This window comes from Neoarius graeffei, chromosome 14 (genome assembly GCF_027579695.1).
Source record: "Neoarius graeffei isolate fNeoGra1 chromosome 14, fNeoGra1.pri, whole genome shotgun sequence".
In the NCBI taxonomy this organism is placed as follows: Eukaryota; Metazoa; Chordata; class Actinopteri; order Siluriformes; family Ariidae; genus Neoarius; species Neoarius graeffei.
In genome coordinates, this window is record NC_083582.1 from 70,125,969 (window position 1) to 70,151,667 (window position 25,699).

Below are 25,699 nucleotides of genomic sequence, written 5' to 3' on the forward strand. Positions count from 1 at the left end.
GCCATTAATGTAATGTAATGCGTCCGACTGGGTCGGGTCATACCAAAGATCATAATAATGGTACCTACTGCCATCTGACAAAGCACACCATAATACAGATGTGAGTAGGGAGTCAAACTGTTGCAGTTACCAGAGGACTAGCCCCCCATTGTAACCCTAGCTATATAATCGGCGAGAGGCTGAGGGCTACAAAAATGGAGATCGGTGTCGCCCATTGCGCTTCAAAAGACTGGTGAGTACTGGGACAGGAGACGCCCGGGAAGACCAGATCCTAGTGCAGGATAGACTTTGACTTTTTGAGTAAGTAGAGTTTAGACCTCAGAGCTCCTGAGCTTGTATTACTGTCTATTTTGCATGTTCTGCTCATGTTTGTATGGGTTTCCTCTGGGTTTTTCGGTTTTCTTCCACTTCCTAAAAACATGCTGGTATAAATGTGTGTGTGTGTGTGTGTGTGTGTGTGCATGATGCCCTGTGATGCACTGGCGTACCGAGGTGTATTCCTGCCTCATGCTCCTGGGATAGGCTCTGGAGCCACCATGAAACTGACCATGATAAAGTGGTTACTGAAGCCGATCTCTTAGAAAAGGGATACAGTACTTTCAAGAAAGAAGATTATTCTACATATAGGACACTTTTTCGATGGAATAAAAACATGTATTCTATTCCCTTCTAGCAGGTTTCATAGCATGCAATATTGTTAGCATATCGCTTATCCTATGCGTATTACATCACTCTACCCAATTGAGAATGAGCGTTGAATATGGTTTACGATATTGCATGGTTGTCAAGACAACATGACGTCACATGTCGGAGACGTAAATCTTCCGCTCTAGCGATTGATTGTGACAATTTGTAAATAAACATGGCCACCAGGTTTGCTTTGTTAAATATGGAAGATTTTGAGAGAATTTTGAAAAAGAAAGACACATTGAACACCCGAAAGGAATGTGTATGTATAATAATAATAATAATAATAATAATAATAATAATAATAATATTGGCTGGCTTTTTTGTGGTATATCAGATATATTCCATTCAGCTAGCATGATCTTGAACTCATCTTCGAGTCATTCATGTTAGCTAATTGGAATATATCTGATATACCACTCAACACCAGCCAATATTATTTAAATGTTGCTAATTAATTGCTTTCAGAGCTCTTTTTGTGGCGGTGAACTCATCTTACTCAGTATTTGTCACTTAACTTTGACATCCAAGTCAAGGTTCTCATCCAGGACCACAAACATTGAGCTTCCAGTGAAGTGGAGCGAATTCACATCCACTTAAAAGTGTACATGACAGTGTCCTTGGTGAGCAGCATTACACTGCACCAAAACCCCAAGAGAATCTGGAGAGATCTTCTGAAATTCTTGCAAGAATCTAGATCATATCTGGAGATTTTTTTTGACTCTCTATGGTCGGAAAGTACCCAACATAGATTTCATCATACATGGGACATATTTAAATAATATTGGCTGGTGTTGAGTGGTATATCAGATATATTCCATTCAGCGAGCATAATATTGAACAAGTCAAAGATGAGTAGCTGAATGGAATATATCTGATATACCATGAAAAAAGCCAAACAATATTATTATTATTATTATTATTATTATTTAAATTATTATTATACATACACATTCTTTTCACGTGTTCAACATGTCTTTCTCGTTCAAAATTCTCTCAAAATCTTCCGTATTTAATGAAGCAAACCTGGCGGCCATGTTTATTTACAGATTGTCACAGTCGCTTGCTAGTGCGGAAGTTTTACGTCTCTGATGTGTGACGTCATGTTGTCTTGACAACCGTGCAATATCGTAAACCATATTCAACGCTCATTCTCCATTGGGTAGAGTGATGTAATACACGTAGGATAAGTGATATGTTAACAATATTGCATGCTATCAAACCAAATGAATGAAACCTACTAGAAGGGAATAGAACACATGCTTTTATTCCATCGAAAAAGTGTCCTATATATATAATAATTGGGGATTTTGCACAGTGTTATGTAACTTACCAGCTATTAAAGCCCATTCACTTGAAAGAATGTAGATACTATATGCAACCCCTTCATTAGTGATTAATTTTGCATACACCTCACCTGCTCTGTTAATTAGGATATTATATTACAGTGGCATGCAAAAGTTTGGGCACCCTTCCTGAAAATGTCTGTTACTGTGAATAGTTAAGTGAGCAGAAGATGAACTGATCACCAAAAGGCAAAAAGGTAAAGACGGCGCATTTCATTCAGTGTTTTCTGCAAGATTTGTGTATTATTTTTGTTTTGTACAACTGGAGAGTGAAAAAAGAAAAGGAACACCATGCAAAAGTTTGGGCACCTCAATACATTTGAGTTCTCAGGTAACTTTTACCAAGGTTCCAGACCTTAATTAGCTTATTGAGCTGTGGCTTGTTCAAATTCCTCGTTACAAAAGGTCAGATGATGCAGATTTCAAAGCTGTATAAATTCTCTGACTCCTCAAACTTGTCCCTAAAATCAACAGCCATGGGCTCCTCTAAGCAACTCCCTCGCATTCTGAATAATAAAATAATTGATGCTCACAAAGCAGGAGAAGGCTACAAGAACATAGCAAAGTGTTTTCAGGTAGCTGCTTCCTCAGATTGTAATGTTATTAAGAAATGGCAGTTAACAGAAACAGTGGAGATTCAAGGTGAGGTCTGGAAGATGAAGAAAACTTTCTGAAAGAACTGCTTGTTGGATTGCTAGAAAGGCAAATAAAAACCCCTGTTTGACTGCAAAAGACCTTCAGAAAGATTGAGCAGACCCTGGAGTGGTGGTGCACTGTTCTACTATGCAGCGACACCTGAACAAATATGACCTTCATGAGAGAGTCATCAGAAGAAAACCTTTCCTGCGTCCTAGCCACAAAATTCAGCATCTGAAGTTTGCAAATGAACATTGAAGCAAGCCTGATGCATTTTGGAAACAAGTCCTGTGGACTGATGAAATCAAAATAGAACTTTTTGGCCACAATGTGCAAAGGTATGTTTGGAGAAAAAAGGGTGCCAAATTCCAGGAAAAGAACACCTCTCCAACTCTGAAGCATGGGTGTGGATCGATCATGCTTTGGGGTTGTGTTGCAGCCAGTGGCACAGGGCACATTTCATTGGTCGAGGGAAGCATGGATTGGAATAAATACCAGCAAATTCTGGAAGCAAACATCACACCATCTGTAAAAATGTTGAAGTTAAAAAGAGGATGGGTCCTACAATAAGACAATGATCCAAAACACACCTCAAAATCTACAATGGAATACCTCAAGAGGCCCAAGCTGAAGGTTTTGCCCTGGCCCTCACAGTCCCCTGACCTAAACATCATTAAAAATCTGTGGATAGATCTCAAAAGAGCAGTGTGTGCAAGACAGCCCAAGAAACTTGTAGAACTGGAAGCCTTTTGTGAGGACGAATGTGTGAAAATCCCCCAGGTAAAAACTGAAAGATTATTAGCTGGCTACAAAAAGTGTTTACAAGCTGTGATACTTGCCAAAGGGGGTGTTACTAAGTACTGATCATGTCAGGTGCCCAAACTTTTGCTTTGGGTCCTTTTAATTTTTTGGTATTTTATGCCTGTAAATGATGGAAATAAAAATGTAATCTTGCAGAAAATATTAAAGAAATGTGCCGTCTTTACCTTTATGCCTTTTGGTGATCATTTCATCTTCTGCTCACTTAACTATTCACAGTAACAGACATTTTCAGCAAGGGTGCCCAAACTTTTGCATGCCACTGTCGCTAGGTTGACTAGCTGAACTTGTTCATAAGTTCATATAAATGTCCTACATGCTTGATTACTTGCTGTAAAGAGCAGCTCACTGTATTCACACAATGGCTGTGTGGAGACTCAACACTCTGTAGGTTAATCGAGACTTTTGGCATTTTGGTTTCAGAAACTGTGTGTGTGTTAAAAGAATATATGTATATACAGCACCCTCCAAAATTATTGGCACCCCTCGTTAAGATATGTTCTTAGGCTTCTAATAAATTATTTTTTTATTAAGAATTTTATTAAAAAAGAGAAAAACCCAACCTTTAATTCAAGTGCATTTATTCAGTGTGAAAAAAAATCCCACATTAAGAAATAATTATTTTACATGAAATCATGTGTGCCACAATTATTGGCACCCCGATGTTAATACTTTGTACAATTCCCTTTTGCCAACAAGACAGCACTTAATCTTCTCCTATAACATTTCACAAGATGGGAGAATACAGAGAGATGGATATTCGACCATTCCTCTTTGCATGATCTCTCTAATAGCCCTTTTCCACCAAATCAGTTCCAGGGCTGGTTCGGGGCCAGTACTTAGTTTGGAACCGGGTTTTCTGTTTCCACTGACAAAGAACTGGCTCTGGGCCAGAAAAACTGGTTCCAGGGTAGCACCAGCTCTTTGCTGGGCTAGAGGAAAGAACTGCTTATGTCAGCAGGGGGGCGGAGTTGTTAAGACCAACAACAATAGCAAGACCGCGAGAGGGCGCCATTTTTAAATAAGCGACGAGATATCACGGATGCAGTAAAGCAGCAGTCATCCATTGTTGTTGTTGCTGCTTCTTCTTCTTCTTCTCCGTGTTGTTGCTTCGATGTTCGCACCAAGGTTTATGCAAACGCAGCGATGTAACTGACGTATACAGTGATGTAATGACGTGGCTCCCCTTAGCACCCCGAGCTATGGAAAAGCAAACTGGTTCTCAGCTGGTTCGCAAGTTGAACAGAACCAGCACCAGCACTGGCCCTGAACCAGCCCTGGAACTGATTTGGTGGAAAAGAGGTATAAATCGTCCAGAGTCCTGGGTCCTCTCCTATGCACTCTCCTCTTCAGCTCACCCCACAGGTTTTCAATTGGGTTGAGGTCTGGGGACTGAGATGGCCATGGGAGGAGCTTGATTTTGTGTCTGGTGAACCATTTTTGTGTAGATTTGGCCACATGTTTTGGGTCATTATCTTGCTGAAAGACCCAGTGACGACCCATCTTCAGCTTTCAGGCAGAGGCTAAAAGATTTTGATTTAAAATGTCCTGGTATTTCAAAGAGTTCATGATGCCATGCACCCTAACAAGGTTCCCGGGGCCTTTGGAAGAGAAACAGGCCCACAGCATCACCGATCCTCCCCCATACTTCACAGTGGGCATGAGGTGCTTTTCCGCATACTCATCTTTTGTGATGTATTAGAGTGTTTGTTGCCAAAAAGCTCTATCTTGGTCTCATCTGACCAAAGCACACGGTCCCAGTTGAAGTCCCAGTACCACTTAGCGAACTTCAGATGTTTATGTTTATGCTTGTAAGTGAGAAAAGGCTTTTTCCATGCATGCCTCCCAAACAGCTTGTTGGCATGTAGATGGCGCCTGATGGTTGTTATGAAGACTTTGTGACCCCAAGATGCTACGCTTTGATGCAATTCTCTAACAGTGAGCTTTGGAGAACTTTTTACTTCTCTTACCATCCTCCTCACTGTGCGTGGTAGCAAGATAAACTTGCATCCTCGTCCAGGCTTGTTTGCCACTGTTCCAGTTGTTTTAAACTTCTTGATGATTCCTCTGACTGTAGATATGGGCAGGTGTAGGCAAGCGGCTATTTTCTTGTATCCACTGCCTGACTTATGAAGGTCGACACACATCTGCCTTACTTGAATGGCGTGTTCTCTTGTCTTTCCCATGTTGAAGAGTGGAGAAGAGAAATAGGCTTCTGTGTCACATCATATTTATACCCCAGGGAAACAGGATGTGATGAATTACTAATTAAAGGTTCCTAGATACTCTGATCAACTTTATAAACTGCAGTAGAAATGACAGAAATGCTTCAATTACATTTATTTTCTAGGAATTGTTATGGGTGCCAATAATTGTGGAACACGTGATTTTATGAAAAATAATTATTTCTTAGTCAGGGATTTATTATTTTTTAATTCACTTGAGTTAAGGGTTACATTTTTCTACAATTTTCAGTGTGAGATTAGGCTTCTGTAATGAAAATTGAATTTATTTTAAGGCTTTTAACACCTCTTAACCAGGGGTGCCAATAATTGTGGAGGGCGCTGTATATTAATACAAAATGTGGAGCTAAAAGCTACAAATTACTTTATTTGGGCACTTAAGGTTAAACAATAGGGACTTTGATTAGTTATAGTTAAACACAAGTGAATGACACACACACACGCCTAATCTGAAAACGGGTATAACACAATTAACAAAAGATACAGTAAATTATAAGTTCATACAAATAATATAACAGTTTATGAGATTGTATCTGATTCATTTCCTTTCCTTCTCCTCTTGTCCCTCTGTTTTTCGTATGCATGAACTCTTTTCTCGTTGACTTTGTCACATATTTGACGAATCATCTTTCTCCATTCAGTTCGATTCTCTACTTTTGTTTTCCATTGGTCGAGAACATCACCACATTTCACTTTTACACGTGTCTTTATATCTGAGCTTTGGACAACCAACAGGACGTTTTCCTTCAGTTAATTCACCGTATAGTAAGGATTTCACTGGACGATCATCCTCCATTCTGGACACATGGCCTAGCCAGCATAGTCAACTTCTTACCAATAATATTTCTATGTCTTCCACACATGCTATTGTGAGGACTTCTTCGTTGCTGATATAATGGTCCCATTTTATCTTCAGTATTCTGCTTAAATGACGCTGTTGAACTGTACGGAGTTGCCTAACTTGTTGATGGTTCAAAGTCCATGTTTCACTGCCATACATTAGTAGCGACATAAGGTATTGATTGTAGACCTTTGCTTTAGTGGTATAGGTTAGGTCATGCGAGTCAAAAACTCGATGACACGATCTTCCAAAAGCACACAAATTTGCTTGGATTCGTGCTGTTAATTCTTCCTTTATTGAACAGTCATTTGTTACGTAGCTACCAAGATACTTAAAGCTGCTGACATTCTTTAATTTGGTGTGATCGATGAAAAATTCGGCTTCTGGTCCAATGCACATTGTTTCAGTTTTTGTGGTGTTAATGCGTAGACCCATCTTTTTGGCTAGGACAAGTGAATGAAATATGTCACAATATCATTAAATATAATAAGAAGAATAAGAATAGGAAAAATACAAATAAGAAATTAATAAGTAAGGAATAATCCACTTGGAGGGCATGCTCTTATAGGAAAATAATCCACAATGCAGTGGTATGATGAGGCCTCAGTAGAAGCAATGTCACTGTTAACCTTGAAATGGATTACTTTCCCCTAACAGCATGTCCTGAAGTGTTTTATTCCTCTTATCCCAAAGCAGTTTGTCAACCATTACAGTTTCTAATTTATTAATAAATGGCATCATCATTTTTAACCATTTATAGTTACGTTTAATGGTGTGTAACATTCGCAAGACAGGTTAATTCCTGTTATCACTTACAGTACCAGTCAAAAGTTTGTACACCCCTACTCATTCATAGGGTTTTCTGTATTTTGACTCGTTTCTACTTTGGAGAACAACACTAAAGACATCAGATCTACGAAATAACATATGGAACATGTATGGAATTATGTGGTAAACAAAAAAGTGTTTCACAAAATATGTTTCATATTTTAGATTCTACAAAGTAGACAGCATTGACCTTGATGATGCTTTGCATGCTATTGCCGTTATCTTAACCAGCTTCATGAGGTAGTCACCTGGAATGCTTTTCAATTAACAGGTGTGCCTCGTCAAAAGCTAATTAGTGTAATTTCTTGTCTTCTTAATGTGTTTGAGATCAAACGGTAAACAGTAAATAATAAAAAAAATATAGTAAATAGCCCTATTCTGCAACTGTAGTAATCCATATTATGTCAAGAACAGCTCAATTAAATAAAGAGAAACGACACCCATCATTACTTTAAGACATGAAGTGTCTTGTAATTAATAAAAATAAAGAAAAAACATTGAATTTGAAGGTGTGTCCAAACTTTTGATTGGTAGGGTGGCATGATGGTGCAGTATTTAGCACTGTCACCTCACAGCAAGAAGGTTCTGGGTTCGAACCTCACAACCAACAGGCCTTTCTGTGTGGAGTTTGTATGTTCTCCCCGTGTCTGTGTGGGTTTCCTCTGCGTGCTCTGGTTTTCCCCACAGTCCAAAGACATGCGGTTAGGTTAATTGGGTACTCTAAAATTGTCCATGACCAAAAGCAGTGCAGCAGAGGAGTGGCCAGACGGCTGTACTTAGCCAAGAAACCCTCGGAAAGGGGCCCAACCCAGAACACACTGGATGGGCAAAGAAGAAGAAGGAGTGTATGTTGTAGAAGTTATAAACAGTCGTTCATTCATTGACTTCACTTTTAATCTTTTTGTAATAGTTAATAAGACAAAACCATGAGTTGGCCTAATGGTTAGTGTGTCCGGTTTTCAACCAGGAGATAGTGAGTTCTACTCGTGGTCAGGTCATACCAAAGACCATCATAAAAAATGGTACCTACTGCCATCTTGCAAGGCACACTGCATCATAGCTGCGAGAAGGGAGTCAAACTCTCACGGTTACCAGAGGTAGCTATGTGAGAGGCAGAGGGCTATAGAAATGGAGTTCGGTGCGGCCTTAAAGGCCTGGATAGTACTAGGATGGGAAACTGTTGCCCCTTTTACAACAAAGCAGTTCCAGGGCTGATTCGGGGCCAGTGCTTAGTTTGGAACCGGGTTTTCTGTTTCCACTGACAAAAAACTGGTTCTGGGGCCAGAAAAACCGGTTCCAGGCTAGCACCAACTCTCTGCTGGGCCGGGGGGGGGGCGGAGTTACAATAACAAGACCGCGAAAGATCGCCATTTTTAAGCGACGAAAGGCAGCAGCTGTACAAACGTGAAGTCATCCATTATTATTATTGTTGTTGCTGCTGCTGCTTCTTCCGTGTTGTTTTTGCTTTGATATTTGCGCCAAAGTTTATGTAAACGTAACGATGTAACTGATGTATACAGTGACATAATGACGTGGCTTCCCTTAGCACTGCGAACTATGGAAAAGCAAACTGGTTCTCAGCTGGCTCGCAAGTTGAATGAGTTGTGAACCAGCACCAGCACTGGCCCCTTTTGGTGGAAAAGGGGTATGACTGGGAAGGCCATGTCCTGGCATGGGGGGGGGGGGGGGGGGGGTACTTTTAATACAATAAAAAACACAGCTTGTCATGTTATCAGGAAGTCCTCTGTTCTGAAGTCTTTCCCATGCTGGAAAACTTACACCAGAGACTTCCATAAATGTTAAATAAACATTTCCTGACAGAAAACTTTACCATATCAACAATTATACATTTTTCTTTGTTAAATGAAAACACTTTTTATTATTAGTCTTAAGTTATGTGGAGCATTCACTGTACAAGTCCCCGTGAATGAGCGATAGAAACTACAGATTTCGCATTCACCTTTTCTCACAGTACACTGCTGTATCAGACAGTTTCAATCATTATAAACAAATTAATTCTTTTCTTGCCACAAGTCTGTTATAAGATTAGTCAGGACACTGGTGGGTTTCTGTGCGTAGAGTATCGTGACTGTGTGTTTAGCTGCTGGTGAGCAGCGTGAGGGGAAAGGGGAGGAGTGTGGATCACCTGCTGGGCAAACAATTCACACATCTCCACAACTCTGGGACAGAGATACAACATACTACTACAGCTTTTTTTTTAAAATAGTAAAACACTGTATATACAACTGCCACAATAAATTTGTAACATTTAAACCTAAGAGACTAGGATAGGCGGCACAGTGGTGTAGCACTGTCGCCTCACAGCAAGAAGGTCCTGGGTTCGAGCCCAGCGGCCAGCGAGGGCCTTTCTGTGTGGAGTTTGCATGTTCTCCCTGTGTCCGCGTGGGTTTCCTCCAGGTGCTCCGGTTTCCCCCACAGTCCAAAGACATGCAGGTTAGGTTAACTGGTGACTCTAAATTGACCGTAGGTGTGAATGTGAGTGTGAATGGTTGTTTGTGTCTATGTGTCAGCCCTGTGATGACCTGGCGACTTGTCCAGGGTGTACCCCGCCTCTCACCCATAGTCAGCTGGGATAGGCTCCAGCTCGCCTGCGACCCTGTAGAACAGGATAAAGCGGCTAGAGATGATGGATGGATAGACTAGGATAAAAAAGAAATACTTATAAAAAACTGTAAACACTTAAAGCAATTAGTGTTTACTTTCATATGAACCATTAACCACTGTAGAGTGTGACGTCACAAATAAATTCAATGCTGAACACGGACACAGCCAAAACAGGAGGAAAATCCTTTTTTTTTGTCCTCTGATAAAAAAATTAATATAAACTATCATTTATATTATAAACAATATAAACCGGCTCTGTTGTTAGAGCTGCTGTGATGGAAAATTAACATCTTATGACCAATCATAGTCAAGGATTCAAGAACTAATTATAACTAATATAAAAAAAAAACCCTCCATATATATGTCTCATCTCATTATCTGTAGCCGCTTTATCCTGTTCTACAGGGTCGTGGGCAAGCTGGAGCCTATCCCAGCTGACTACGGGCGAAAGGCGGGGTACACCCTGGACAAGTCGCCAGGTCATCACAGGGCTGACACATAGACACAGACAACCATTCACACTCACATTCACACCTACGCTCAATTTAGAGTCACCAGTTAACCTAACCTGCATGTCTTTGGACTGTGGGGGAAACCGGAGCACCCGGAGGAAACCCACGCAGACACGGGGAGAACATGCAAACTCCACACAGAAAGGCCCTCGCCGTCCACGGGGCTCGAACCCGGACCTTCTTGCTGTGAGGCGACAGCGCTAACCACTACACCACCGTGCCGCCCTCCATATATATATGTGTATAAATAACAAATATCAGCATCAAGCCCTTCAAGGCTGTAATGACAAAAAGTGTCCACTAGATGACAGTATTGACCAACCTGTAACAAACTTTTGACACTGCTGCTTCACAAATGGACAGAAATCTGAGTTTCGCTGTTCTGGGTGTTCGCACCATGATTAATGTCAGTATTGTAACATAAACAGAAATAAAGGTTTATATGCTATGTACAGTTATTTAGTGAGCAGTCAGCATTTGTATGTGTGTGTGTGTGTGTGTGTGTGTGGGGGGGGGGCAGGGCTGGGCACATGTTCTGGCAGGCCACAAGTTTCTGTTGAACAGCTTCATTGTGCTGTGTGTGTATGAGCCAGTGTTCACTGGGGACAAACGCCCAATGGTCCTGTCATGTACACTCTCTCTCTCTCTCTCTCTCTCTCTCTCCCTTTCTCTCCTCACTCTCCTTGCACTATGATTATTGACATCATTATTAATGCAGTTAATTAATGCGATGCATAAACCTGACACTGACGCTAACCTTAGTAATGTACTTCAATCAAAGGAAACAGTTTGGCATTTTTTTCAAATAAATAAACAATTAGATAGATAGATAGATAGATAGATAGATAGATAGATAGATAGATAGATAGATAGATAGTTAGATTACTTTATTAATCTCCAAAGGGAAATTGCAGTGTTGCAATTTCACATAAATCACAAAACACACAAAACGGACCACGAGGTAGGTTAAATAAATATATCATTTTATTTTCAAATAAACAAGCAAATAAATAAATAAATAAATAAATAAATAAAAACAGCTTTCCTACTTTAAAGCTAGACGGCCTTTCGATTTCATAAAATCAGTGAAATTTAGTTCCCTCTGAAATTTGGTCATTGTGATATATGTTAATTTCTGTAATATCTCACAAAATATCAGGCCATTCTGTGGCTGGGAAGTTATTTAATTTGAGGGGATTAAAGCAAATAATCTGAATGAAATCGCTCGCTTTGCGCAGTCAAGCAGACAGAGGAAGTCCGTGTGTGTGTATGTGTGTGTGCGCGCGCATGCGCAGGTTTACCTTTGAGCGTGCGCTGACAGTTCCATCACTCTGTCGCTAAACAAACAGCTGATCACACCGAGGTGCTCGCTGAGCGCCGATATTTATTAGTTTGGCCCTGCGTTTCCTTTCCTTTGTATATAACATAACGTCTTTTCTCCTCGCTTTCCGGTCTTTCCCGTTTCATTCGCACGCTCACATCCTCCATTTTTCTCTCCTGTTTCAAATTTGTATCCCACAATGCCTTGTGTGAACAGTGAAAGCCCACTACGTCATGCATGACATAGTATCTTGTATTGGGTCATGGTGAAGCAGGAAAAAATAGCGGAGAATTTAGGGCCACATGGCTCTAAATTCATTAATTGTTCTATTTTAAAAAAATAATAAAATTGGAAGTTTGTGATTCGAATTCAGTAGCTTTTGGTCCATTAAACAAAAATAATTGTGTGTCAAAGAAAATTCTTTTTATGACCTACACTTGAAAAATCTGAAAGGCAGTCTAGCTTTAAATTTTTTTTTTAAATTTTTATTGGCGGTGGTGCGGTGGTTAGCGCTGTTGCCTCACAGCAAAAAGGTCCGGGTTCGAGCCCCATGGCCGGCGAGGGCCTTTCTGTGCGGAGTTTGCATGTTCTCCCCATGTCTGCATGGGTTTCCTCCGGGTGCTCCGGTTTCCCCCACAGTCCAAAGACATGCAGGTTAGGTTAACTGGTGACTCTAAATTGACCGTAGGTGTGAATGCGAGTGTGAATGGTTATCTGTGTCTATGTGTCAGCCCTGTGATGACCTGGCGACTTGTCCAGGGTGTACCCCGCCTTTCGCCCGTAGTCAGCTGGGATAGGCTCCAGCTTGCCTGCGACCCTGTAGAACAGGATAAAGTGGCTAGAGATAATGAGATGAGATTTTTATTGGCCCCCACAAAGATATAAAAACATGCCCACACAAATACAGCCACACCATTGCGTCTCTCTCTCTCTCTCTCTCACACACACACACACACACACACACACACTCTCTTCTTACTATCCTTGTACTATGATTATTGACATAACTATTAATGCAGTTGATTGTGATGCATAAATCTAACACTGACCCTAATGTTAGTGATGTACTTCAGTCAAAGAAAACACTTTGGTATTTTTTTTTCCAAATAAATAAATAATTGAAAAGATAGATAGATTATTTGATTCAAGAAAGAAAAAGAAAGAAAGCACAACTTTATTCATCACACACTTGTGAAATTCCTCTCTGCATTTAACCCATCTGAAGCAGTGAACACACACTTGAGCAATGAGCACACACACACATACCCAGAGCAGTGGGCAGCCATGCTAACAGCGCCCGGGGAGCAGGTGGGAGTTAGGTGCCTCGCTCAAGGGCACCCCGGCCCAAGGCCGTCCCATATTAACCTAACCGCATGTCTTTGGATTGTGGGGGAAACCGGAGCACCTGGAGGAAACCCACGCAGACACGGGGAGAACATGCAAACTCCACACAAAAAGGCCCTCGCCGGCTGCTTGGCTCGAGCCCAGAACCTTCTTGCTGTGAGGCAACCATGCTAACCACTACACCACCGTGCCGCCCAATTAATCTCCAAAGATAAATTGCAGTATGGCAGCAGCAAATTCACATAAATGACAAAACACACATAACTTACACAAAACAGACCATGAGGTAGGTTAATTAAATATAATATATAATTTTAATTTAAAACAAATTAATAAATAATAAACACCTTTACAACTTTAAAACTATCTTTATTTTTATTGGTCCCCATAAAGATATGAAAACATACACCGTCAGAAATAGGGGTACAGTAGGAGTCCATTTCTGTCCCCAAAGGTACAGTCTACACTAATGCACCCCTGAGGGCTCATTATTGGACGTCATTGTAACTGTGTGTACCTTTTTAGGGCCAAAAATGTACATATATGTTCCCAAGCAGTATATAAAGGGTACCTTAGAGGGTACTGCCCCAGTGACAAGCTATTATACCATGAAAGGTACAATGATGTACTTTATTTTCTGACAGTGTGCCCACATAAATACAGCCACATCATTACCTCTCTCTCTCTCTCTCTCTCTCTCTCTCTCTCTCTCTCTCTGCTTTGTTTGAAAAGTTTAATGAATTGACCCATTTATTAAATCGACACAGTTTTGTTTCTTTGCTAACAATATTAAATTTCTCATTGTTATGAAGCAGGCAAACAACACATCCAACACATTATACAGTTATTAATTTTATCTCATGATTATGTTATGGAGTGACAGATTCATTTGGGGTTGAGTTTGTATACTAATATAGCTTTTGAGGTTCTAGCTGCTGGGCGGCACGGTGGTGTAGTGGTTAGCACTGTCACCTCACAGCAAGAAGGTCCTGGGTTTGAGCCCGGTGGCTGACGGGGTCCTTTCTGTGTGGAGTTTGCATGTTCTCTCCGTGTCCGCGTGGGTTTCCTCCGGGTGCTCCGGTTTCCCTGACAGTCCAAAGACATGCAGGTTAGGTTAACTGGTGACTCTAAATTGACCGTAGGTGTGAATGTGAGTGTGAATGGTTGTTTGTCTCTATGTGCCAGCCGTGCGATGATCTGGCGATTTGTCCAGGGTGTACCCCACCTCACACCCATAGTCAGCTGGGATAGGCTCCAGCTTGCCCACGACCCTGCACAGGATAAGCGGTTACTGATAATGGATGGATGGTTGTAGTTGTAACATAAACCTTTATTCTGAATGAACACTTTACATTTTCAGACTTCTTTAATACGTCATTTCTTTGTAGAATCCAAACAAAAAAGATAATACAAACTATTTTTAATATGGATACAGTACATATTATATAATATGCACTGTAAAATTTTTCCACAAAATGGGGGAAAAGATGCCACATTTTGTATTTGAAGGACTAGAGAGTCACCCTGTGTTTAGTCAGTTCTAGGCACAAGCTTCATGATTCAGTTATTCCTCAGGAACACATCTATTTATATGATTCAGTTCTCAGACGTTTTCACCACAACGGGAATATTCCAAACTGCTCCATTTCACCAGTCTGCTTTTGCCATTTCTGTGCTCCTTCAGTTTAACGTTGTTGCTGCAATAAACTGTATATTACTTGCTCCTTGCTGTTTGTGATTGCTTGCCTGGTTCTCTTGCAGAAAGTTTTGGATCCAGTTCTGAATAGCGGGAAAGACTGTAACAGTGGGAGAAAGGTTAATGATCTCATTTTGTTGCTGCGTGTTCAGTCTGTGCCAGTGCAGCGAAGATCCCTGAAGACTCCTTCACCCTTACACTGCAAGCACAATGACTCCAGTAACACAATGCATTTCACTAATGAAAGCACTCTGTATTTATCAAATTATTTCTTTATTAGTGATTACCGATTACTGAGATTAACCTTGCTGAATGTAGGAGCAGGAAATTAACTAAAGTGTGCTGCACTGAGGACATTTCACACAATAGCTGGACATCACAGTTATTAAAGTGTGCCTTCAAGTATTTTAAGTTGGGAGCACAAAATGAAATATAACTAATGTACTAAATATATATATATATACAGTGGTGCTTGACAGTTTGTGAACCTTTTAGAATTTTCTATATTTCTGCATAAATATGACCTAAAACATCAGCACATTTTCACACAAGTCCTAAAAGTAGATAAAGAGAACCCAGTTAAATAAATGAGACAAAAATATTATGCTTGGTCATTTATTTATTGCGGAAAATGATCCTATATTACATATCTGTGAGTGGTAAAAGTATGTGAACCTCTAGGATTAGTAGTTAATTTGAAGGTGAAATTAGAGTCAGGTGATTTCAGTCAATGGGATGACAATCAGGAGTGAGTGGGCACTCTGTTTTATTTAAAGAACAGGGATCTATCAAAGTCTGATCCTCACAACACATGTTTGTGGAAGTGTATCATGGCACGAACAAAGGAGATTTCTGAGGACCTCAGAAAAAGCGTTGTTGATGCTCATCAGGCTGAAAAAGGTTACAAAACCATCTCTAAAGAGTTTGGACTCCACCAGTCCACAGTCAGACAGATTGTGTACAAATGAAGGAAATTCAAGGCTATTGTTACCCTCCCCAGGAGTGGTCGACCAACAAAGATCACTCCAAGAGCAAGGCGTGTAATAGTTGGTGAGGTCTCAAAGGACCCCAGGGTAACTTCTAAGCAACTGAAGGCCTCTCTCACATTGGCTAATGTTAATGTTCATGAGTCCACCATCAGGAGAACACCGAACAACAATGATGTGCATGGCTGAGTTGCAAGGAGAAAGCCACTGTTCTCCAAAAAGAACATTGCTGCTCGTCTGCAGTTTGCTAAAGATCACGCAGACAAGCCAGAAGGCTATTGGAAAAATGTTTTGTGGATGGATGAGATCAAAATAGAACTTTTTGGTTTAAATGAGAAGCTTATGTTTGGAGAAAGGAAAACACTGCATTCTAGCATAAGAACCTTATCCCATCTGTGAAACATGGTGGTGGTAGTATCATAGTTTGGGCCTGTTTTGCTGCATCTGGGCCAGGATGGCTTGCCATCATTGATGGAACAATGAATTCTGAATTGTACCAGCAAATTCTAAAGGAAAATGTCAGGACGTCTGTCCATGAACTGAATCTCAAGAGAAGGTGGGTCATGCAGCAAGACAACGACCCTAAGCGCACGAGTCGTTCTACCAAAGAATGGTTAAAGAAGAATAAAGTTAATGTTTTGGAATGGCCAAGTCAAAGTCCTGACCTTAATCCAATCGAAATGTTGTGGAAGGACCTGAAGCGAGCAGTTCATGTGAGGAAACCCACCAACATCCCAGAGTTGAAGCTGTTCTGTATGGAGGAATGGGCTAAAATTCCTCCAAGCCGGTGTGCAGGACTGATCAACAGTTACTGGAAACGTTTAGTTGCAGTTATTGCTGCACAAGGGCGTCACACCAGATAATGAAAGCAAAGGTTCACATACTTTTGCCACTCACAGATATGTAATATTGGATCATTTTCCTCAATAAATAAATGACCAGGTATAATATTTTTGTCTAATTTGTTTAACTGGGTTCTCTTTATCTACTTTTAGGACTTAAAGCATATATATATATATCCACATTTACTGGATATGAGCAATCTCACGCTCTGATTGGCTACTCTACTACTAGGATATCAGCTTATATACCGTGAGTAGAGAAAAACAAAATGGCAGCGTGTGCTGCTGAACCAGCCGAGGATGAAATAAAAACTCTACTCGAAAACAAAACTGCAAAAAATACAAAAACAACCCCTGCAACAAAATATGCAATAAAAGTGTTTGATGGTAAGAACTTATCTTTTTTCATTTTTCAAGAATTATTATAATTATCAAATTTTTCACAAATTGCAACTATCATTCCACCGGTTTGTTTACATTCTAAGCAGAAATGATTTTGTGGGACGTTTTGTGTATAAAATTTTTATTTACAGAATTTGCAGAAAAGAAAAAAAAGCTCTGTTTCTCGAAATCCAGTGAATGTGGATAGAATAAAACAGTTATTCCACTCAATCTCATCGTACATGGCTTATAGCCGACTTGTCGGCTATCAGCTCATATTCGACTCGATTTCGTGGAATAACTGTTAAATATACAGTACTGTTCAAAAGTCTTAGGCACCCTATTTTTTTTCCAGCACAAAATTAAATGTTACAGAAATTTTTTTTGTATCTGTGCAGCATATTACATAAGAAACCACTTTTCAGATTAAAAAAGAAAACATAATGAAGGCTGCTGAGTTCTGGTTTAAAATTAAGAAGCGAGTGTGATAAAGTGTCCAGAAGAACTGTGGCTGGTTCTGCAAGATGTTCAGTAAAACCTACAGCTTGGGACATTTCCTTATAAAACTGCACTCACTGTATCTACTGAGACTACAATTTTTTTTTTTTTAAAGCAAAGGGTCGTCTCACACCAAATATCAACTTTGTTCCATTTATTATGGCTTACTGATTAATGTTTATAGTATTTTTTATGTTGAAACATTTAATTTCATTATTTTTAAGCCGTTTTTCATCTACAGCATTTCTTTCCATGTACCTAAGACTTTTACTCAGTACTTTAAATCAGTTTACTTTTTAACTGTGGCTATGAAACTTCTTCAATATGCAGTGATATGAGCGTGAAGTCTTCCATAACCTTTAAAGTGCAGGAGTTTAAAAAGTATTAAATGATCCCACCAAGTTAGTGGTGTCATTATATGAAGTACACAAAGTGACATTTATCACTGCAAGCTTTTATGTTTTTTTTTTCTGTTGCCAAATTGGCTGTCCATGGTACAGTCATGTTATTCTAATGATTTCATATTTAATTGCTCCTAAATGTTAAACGACCAATTGACCTTATCTATGTATAATATAGCGCATTGACTGAATCTGTGATGAACAGCTAAAATCCAGATTCATATATCAGTAATATCACTTGTAAAATATCTGAACACTTATACCGTCATTCTGTGCACACTGTATACTTTATATTTATTTAACTATTCCATACTTGACTTACCTGGATTACTTTGCACTATGCACCTATTTTTGTTGTTGTTGTTTGCTTGTTTGTTTGTTTTGTGTTTATGCTTTTTTATCTGTTTTTGTACTATGAGAGCTAAGTGAACCAGAGTCAAATTCCTCGTGTGTGTCCGCACACCTGGCAATAAAAGTGTTTCTATTCTATTCTATTCTGTATGATTAAAGCGATTGAAGGGTTTTGTGTTTTAGCTCCTATTTGCTATCAAGCTTCATTTCTCAAAATCTCAGAGTCAAACTGAAATGGACTGAAGGACGTCGCTGACGTCTTGTGGCCAGCAAACATGTGGTAAGTGTGTAAGAATGCAGATGGGATTCCCCTTGAGGGTGAAAGACCTCTGTGTTTTCAAATGTGATCACATGTCACAGCGCTGGATCAAGATGCCTGAAGGTTCCAGTGATTAGTTTTTAGTCTCATGATTTTGAAGAGCTGTTTCTTCAAAATAATCCGCCTTTCTATTTGCTGATGTTCTTTAAATAGTGAGCTTAAATAGTTCAGGTTAATGTCTCTATATCTAAAAAGAACATACAAAATATCTAAGACAGGATATATTTTTTGCCTCCAATGAAGGAGGTCATGTTGTATAACTTTTAATGCAACTTCATTATGTGCTCTCTCTCTCTCTCTCTCTCTCTCTCTCTCTCTCTCTCTCTCTCTCTCCATCCAGACAGAATTGGAGCTGTCGGAATAGAAATGACTCCTTAATGTGGTACCGGAAGTACCCATGAATAAAGAGGCGATTGTCTGTGGGCTGGTCGATGACAAGTGAGAGATGAATAACCCAGCGCACCATGTGTCACCATATTCTCCACTTAATATTACAAGCTTTGGCACTTATATTTCTGCAAATATGCAACCCAGCCCCATCTGACAAAATAGGTTTCTTTGATAAAGTAGATTTCGATTTCTGTGGTAAGTACACAAATTCAGCAGGCTGTTGCTTGATGGAAGGATTTATTCAAACTTTCTTTCCTTCCTAAGATCTTTCCCCCCCATGTAAACAAGAATTTCAGTGGTTGTGTCACAAATGCTACATCGGCAAAATGAGGTTAAAAATATGTTCTTCTTTTTCTTTTAAAAACCACACGTCTTCGAAAAGACCACTGCTTTTTGGACCAACTAATTTCGGCACATGAACAGGCTTAGTGTTCACACACAAGGCGCGTCTTATTCTTCAAATAAAGTGTTGAGTTTCAGATTCGACGCCGATTCTGCATCTGAAGTGACGCCTTGAAAAGATGTTATATAGAGAATTGATGCTGGATGTTTGGGTTTTCCATATGAGAAATATTGCTGGAAGGAGATGAAGAAGTCTGAAATGTTTCAGGATGCTGATTTCATTTATTTAAGTCAGACGGATTTCTCAGAGACTGGTGTATATAAGAGGCCTTGGGAAGCAATTAAACATTTTGATATGTTTTGAATGTTCTTGCGAAAGGAGAAACACTGCAGGCAGTAAGAGTTTTTTTGGTATTAGGACTGAGTAAACTTTTTGGATGTCGGAAGGGTCTGTTGAAGTGCTTTTTCAGGCAGTATGGAATGAAATAGCACATTTCGTCGTGCTGTAGCTGAGTACAAATTGCGACTTTGATTACCCTTCTTTTGGAGTACCAATATGAACACCCATGTCCTGTCTGCAGCTCTTAAAACAGACAATTGCTGAACATTTTAGTTGTCAAACCTTGTCAAATCTATCACGTCTTGGTCTTTAGACCTTTCTAGCAGTCTAATTTTGCAGCTCAATGTTTCTAGATATCAATGTACTCTATTAGTAGTTGTATGCATCTCTGTTGATCTATTTATCTTGAGGTCTAGTTATTTTCAAGATCTCTTATTAACAGAGGTGGACAGTAACGAAGTACATTTACTCGAGTACTGTACTTAAGTCCACTTTTTGAGTATCTGTACTTTACTTGAGTATTATTTTTTTTGGAAACTTATGACTTTAACTTCACTACATTTGAAAGACAAATATCGTACTTTTCACTCCACTACATTTCTATCAAGGTCCTTGTTACTCGTTACTATAAAGCAGCTTTGAAAGTGGATGTTTTTTTCTTTTCTTTTCTAAAACTTGATTGATTTTTTTGCAGGTGACACTGAGAGCCGATCAGTAATCACTAGGGTCACGTCACGTCCACAGACTGTATAAAATCAAGATCACTGATTTCTCCGCAGCATTATTTAACACGATCAGTTGATGGCAGAATGGAAGGAGGCGGTTCTTCTGGGCACACACTCATGGCCATACCTGGAACACACATTTCAGTTTTCTGAAAGGATTAAAGATTCATTTTGTTTTAAATGTTTGCTTTGTTTGCCGAAAATGAACCATATCACGGCCTATAAAAACTCGCCGTCCAACCTGTGGGAGTATATTGAGGTATATAAATGTTTTATTCCAAGAGAAAGCTTGCAATGAAGTTGTCTGTGCTTTTAGAACTGGCAATAACATTGCAATAGCTATGCAGTCTGGTTAGTCAAATGACTTTCTATGGATTTGCCCGCCAAGTTGCCATCGCCTTGTCCACGGCTAACGTAAACGCATAGCTAGTTAACTTGGACACTGTTGGTTAACATGTAAAAATGGAGTTAGGCTAACATGAATAACGTTAACTTATCCGAAGTCCTTTCAGAAATGTTTTAGCATAATCTTGCCAAATAAACAGAATGTAGGAATCTTTCTTTTCTAGTAGCATTAGCTACCCAATATGATTTAGAGTTTGAAAAGAGTTTGCTAGCATGTCAGGTGGAGCTTCACTGACTAGCTAGCTGAACGTTAAACCACCATAATAGCACAGCATGCATTCATTTTGTGAATTCACATTTCTGTCTTTGGTAACGGCATTAAGTTTTGTAAGTGTTGTGGCAATAATACAATGATGCGTTGACAGAAAATCTCATCTCATTATCTCTAGCCACTTTATCCTGTTCTACAGGGTCACAGGCAAGCTGGAGCCTATCCCAGCTGACTATGGGCAAAAGGCAGGGTACACCCTGGACAAGTCGCCAGGTCATCACAGGGCTGACACATAGACACAGACAACCATTCACACCTACGGTCAATTTAGAGTCACCAGTTAACCTAACCTGCATGTCTTTGGACTGTGGGGGAAACCGGAGCACCCGGAGGAAACCCATGTGGACACGGGGAGAACATGCAAACTCCACACAGAAAGGCCCTCGCCGGCCCCGGGGCTCGAACCCAGACCTTCTTGCTGTGAGGCGACAGCGCTAACCACTACACCACCGTGCCACCCCTTGACAGAAAATGTACTTTTAATACTTAAGTGTTTTTAAAAGCAAGTAGTTCAGTATTTTAACTTCAGTAAAAATTTGACTGGACAACTTTCACTCGTATCAGAGTAACATTTGACCAGTGGGATCAGTACTTTGACTGAAGTAATGAAGTTGGGTACTTTGTCCACCTCTGCTTATTAATCCAGTCAAATAATCTTCTTTATGTTACAGTCACTAGTTCCTTGGTTTTAGTTTCAGGGTATCTAACCATGCTGAAAGTTCCAGCTTGGTCCAAACACTTACCAACTGGCAAAACACTAGTCAAACCAATGGCAGGCTCATAGGGACCTCAGTGAAAGTGCCCTCTAGGGTGCCCCTACAATACATATAACATGATAAATGCCCTCTATAGTCCTCCTACGATATATAAAACATGATAAAGTGCCATCTAGTTTGCCCTTTCAGTGAAGAAAATGTGATGAAGTGCTCTAATGACTCCCCTTCGAAGGAAAAACATTTGGAAAACATGATCATCTAGGGTGCCATTCCACCATGCCTTACAGGGTTCCTTGATGTATTTCCCAAGGTAAGATCATGAAGTGCCCTAATGGGTGCCCTTCCAGCAGAGAAAATGAGATACAATGCTTTATAGGCCTCCCTAGAGGCTTCCTTATGCTAGAAAATGAGATGCAGTGCCCACTAGGCATGAGAAAATGTGCCCACTAGGGTGCATTTATAGTAGAAAAAACATGAGTTAATGCCCTAAATGTGTAGGGTTTTTTTGCCCTTGTCCTTCAGACAGTCTGTGTCTGCACCTGATCGAAACAGTTTTTGAATTACAGCTACCAATGCAGCAAGGTAAAAGCATAAAAAAGCACACAGTAGAAAAGCAATTATAATTTCTCACACGTTTATTGATTGGTATAGACGAGTGTTGTAGTACTTGAGACAGGTCTCAAGACCACTTTTTGAAGGTCTCAGTCTCGGAATTGACTGCAGTGGTAAGAAATGAACTTACAGGAACATGAAAATGCAGCACTGCACAATGCATTCATTCATTCATTCATTCATTCATTCATTCATTCATTCATCCATCCATCCATTCGTCGTAACAACCTGGTCAGGGTTGCAATGGTTTGAATTAGGCTACAAATCTATACTTTGGGAAATATACCAAGTAAATTTGTGAGAAAATATCACCTGCAGATAGTGTTGTAGGACTCAAAACTGGTCTGAAGACCATTTTTTGAAGGTCTCAGACTCGACTGCGTTTTTACTCAGTCTTGTCTCGGTCTCAGACATAGAGGACTCGGGATTTTATTTCAAGACCAGTCAAGACCACAACTGTGGGGATTTCACTAAATTGCCTGTCCATTGTCTGATTTATTTGTTAACATCAGGACTGTGATTGGATGTAAAATTTCCTGCTTCAAATGCGACCAATCATGTGACTCATTGCTCATTTGAAATCTTTCTTCCTGTTAATGTCCATCACCCCCCTTCACACCCACTGGTCTGGTCCTGTTCTTCACTCTGTCTCGCCCTACCTTGGTCTTGGTTTTGACTTGATCTCAACCTGTCAAAGTCTTGCCCTGTGTCCGAAATCACTCATTATTCGCCATTTTGTTTGCCATTTTGTGGTGCTGTCCGAATGTATAGTGAGAATTATTACACCCTATACAGTGCACTCAAAGTATCCCACAATGCATCATGAAAAGTAGTGTACAACCGATTGATCCCTAACCAAACAATATATCCCATCATGCATTGCGGTCGCGCTGAAAGAAATCAAATCAAAAGTCTCAAATTTGATAAATTTGCCTTTTAATAAAAGGCAGCAGCAAAGAAGAAAGAAAGTATTCAGCCTTGATTTAAAAGAACTGAAAGATGCAGCAAAGATGCACAAAGTACTTTATTAATGTTGGAAATACACTCAGCATAATATGGATTTATCACAAAAATACATGCATGTATTTATTATTTTGAAAACCCACCAGCCGACTGATCTGGCACGTTTTAATTGTGCGACAGTAATGACGTAAATAACGGCGCGACAGAGTAGTGTCTTAAAGTGTTTTTTCATTTTACCAATGAGCTCACTATATAGTCCTCTATATAGTAATTCCCTATCTAGGGAGTAGGCAGTAGTGAACAAGTGAGCGATTTCGGACACAGGGTTGGTCTTGTCTTGTTCTCAATACACTCTGGTCTTGATCATGACTTGGTCTCGGTTTAGGTGGTCTTGACTACAACACCACACTGTCAGAAATCAGGGTACAGTAGGAGTTTATTTCTGTCCCCAAAGGTACAATCTATACTAATGTACCTCCTAGGGATCATTATTGGACCTCAAGGTAGCTACGTGTACCTTTTTAGGGCCAAGAAGGTACATATACAGTATGCTCCCAAACAGTACATAAAGAGTAGAAATAAGTACCTTAGAGGGTAGTGCCTCAGTGACAAGCTGGTGTACCCCTAAAGGTACAATAATGGGCTTTGTTTTCTGAAAGTGTAGTATAGACCATTAAGAAGAATTCTGGATAATAACTTACCAGCTGATTTTGATGATTTGCTCGCTTGACTCGTTCAACCTGGGTTTTGGAGTCTGGTTACTGATCAGACCAAGTTGGATATTTCCATAGGGTAGGTTACTTTACTCATCTACTGTGCCTTGCAAAAGTATTCATACCCCTTGAACTTTTTCACATTTTTCCACCTTACAACCACAAACTTCAAAGTTTTTTATTGAGATTTTATGTGATAGACCAACACAGAGTAGCACATAATTGTGAAGTGAAACGAAAATGATAAATGGTCTTCAAAATGTTAAACAAATAAAAATCTGAAAAATGTGGTGTGCATTAGTATTCAGCCCCCTGTCCTCTGATACCTCTAAATACAATCCAGTGCAATCAGTTACCTTCAGAAGTCATGTAATTAGTCAGTAGAGTCCTACTGTGTGTAATTTACTCTCAGCATAAATACACTTGTTCTGTGAAGGCCTCAGTGGTTTGTTAGAGAACACTGAAGAACAAACAGCATCATGAAGACCAAAGAACTCACCAGACAGGTCAGGGATAAAGTTCTGGAGAAGTTTAAAGCAGGGTTAGGTTATAAAAAAATATCCCAAGCTCTGAACATCTCAAGAAGCACTGTTCAATCCATCATTCAAAAATGGAAAAAGTATGGCACAACTGCAAACCTACCAAGACATGGCCGTCCACCTAAACTGACAGAGCGAGCAAGGAGAGCACTGGTCAGAGAAGCAGCCGAGAGGCCCATGATCACTCTGGAGGAGCTGCAGAAATCCACAGCTCAGGTGGGAGAATCTGTGCACAGGACAACTATACAGTAAGTCGTACACTCCACAAATCTGGCCTTTTTGGAAGAGTGGCAAGAAAAAAGCCATTGTTGAAAGACAGGCATAAGAAGCCATGTAGGGGACACAGCAAACATGTGGAAGAAGGTGCTTTGGTCAGATGAGACCAAAGTTGAACTTTTTGGCCTAAATGCAAAGCGCTATGTGTGGCGGAAAACTAACATTGCTCATCACCCTGCACACACCATCCCCATTGTGAAACATGGTGGTGGCAGCATCATGCTATGGGGATGCTTTTCTTCAGCAGGGACAGGGAAGCTGGTCAGAGTTGATGGGAAGATGGATGGAGCTAAATACAGGGCAATCCTGGAAGAAAACCTGTTGGAGGCTGCAAAAGACTTGAGACTGGGAAGGAGATTCACCTTCCAGCAAGACAATGACCCTAAACATACAGCCAGAGCTACAATGGAATGGTTTAGATCAAAGAATATTCATGTGTTAGAATGGCCCAGTCAAAGTCCAGACCTAAAACCCATTGAGCATCTGTGGCAAGACTTGAAAATTGCTGTTCACAGATGCTCTCCATCCAATCTGGCTGAGCTTGAGCTATTTTGCAAAGAAGAATGGGCAAAAATTTCAGTGTCTAGATGTGCAAAGCTGGTAGAGACATACCACAAAAGACTTGCAGCTGTAATTGCAGCAAAAGGTGGCTCTACAAAGTATTGACGCGGGGGGCTGAATACTAATGCATATCACATTTTTCAGATTTTTATTTGTTTAAAATTTTGAAG

The 25,699-nt window shown here is 40.1% G+C and overlaps 1 protein-coding gene across 1 annotated transcript in view; it reads left to right on the plus strand.

Annotated features, from left to right (window-relative positions):
- Positions 1–15,263, plus strand: part of LOC132897833 (uncharacterized) — a 38,264-nt gene extending 23,001 nt beyond the window's left edge. The window contains exon 5 of the mRNA XM_060939072.1: positions 14,964–15,263. Coding sequence (XP_060795055.1) covers positions 14,964–14,989 — 26 coding nt within the window. The 3' untranslated portion in view covers positions 14,990–15,263. The remainder of the gene's footprint in view (positions 1–14,963) is intronic.
- Positions 15,264–25,699: the final 10,436 nt, after the last annotated feature.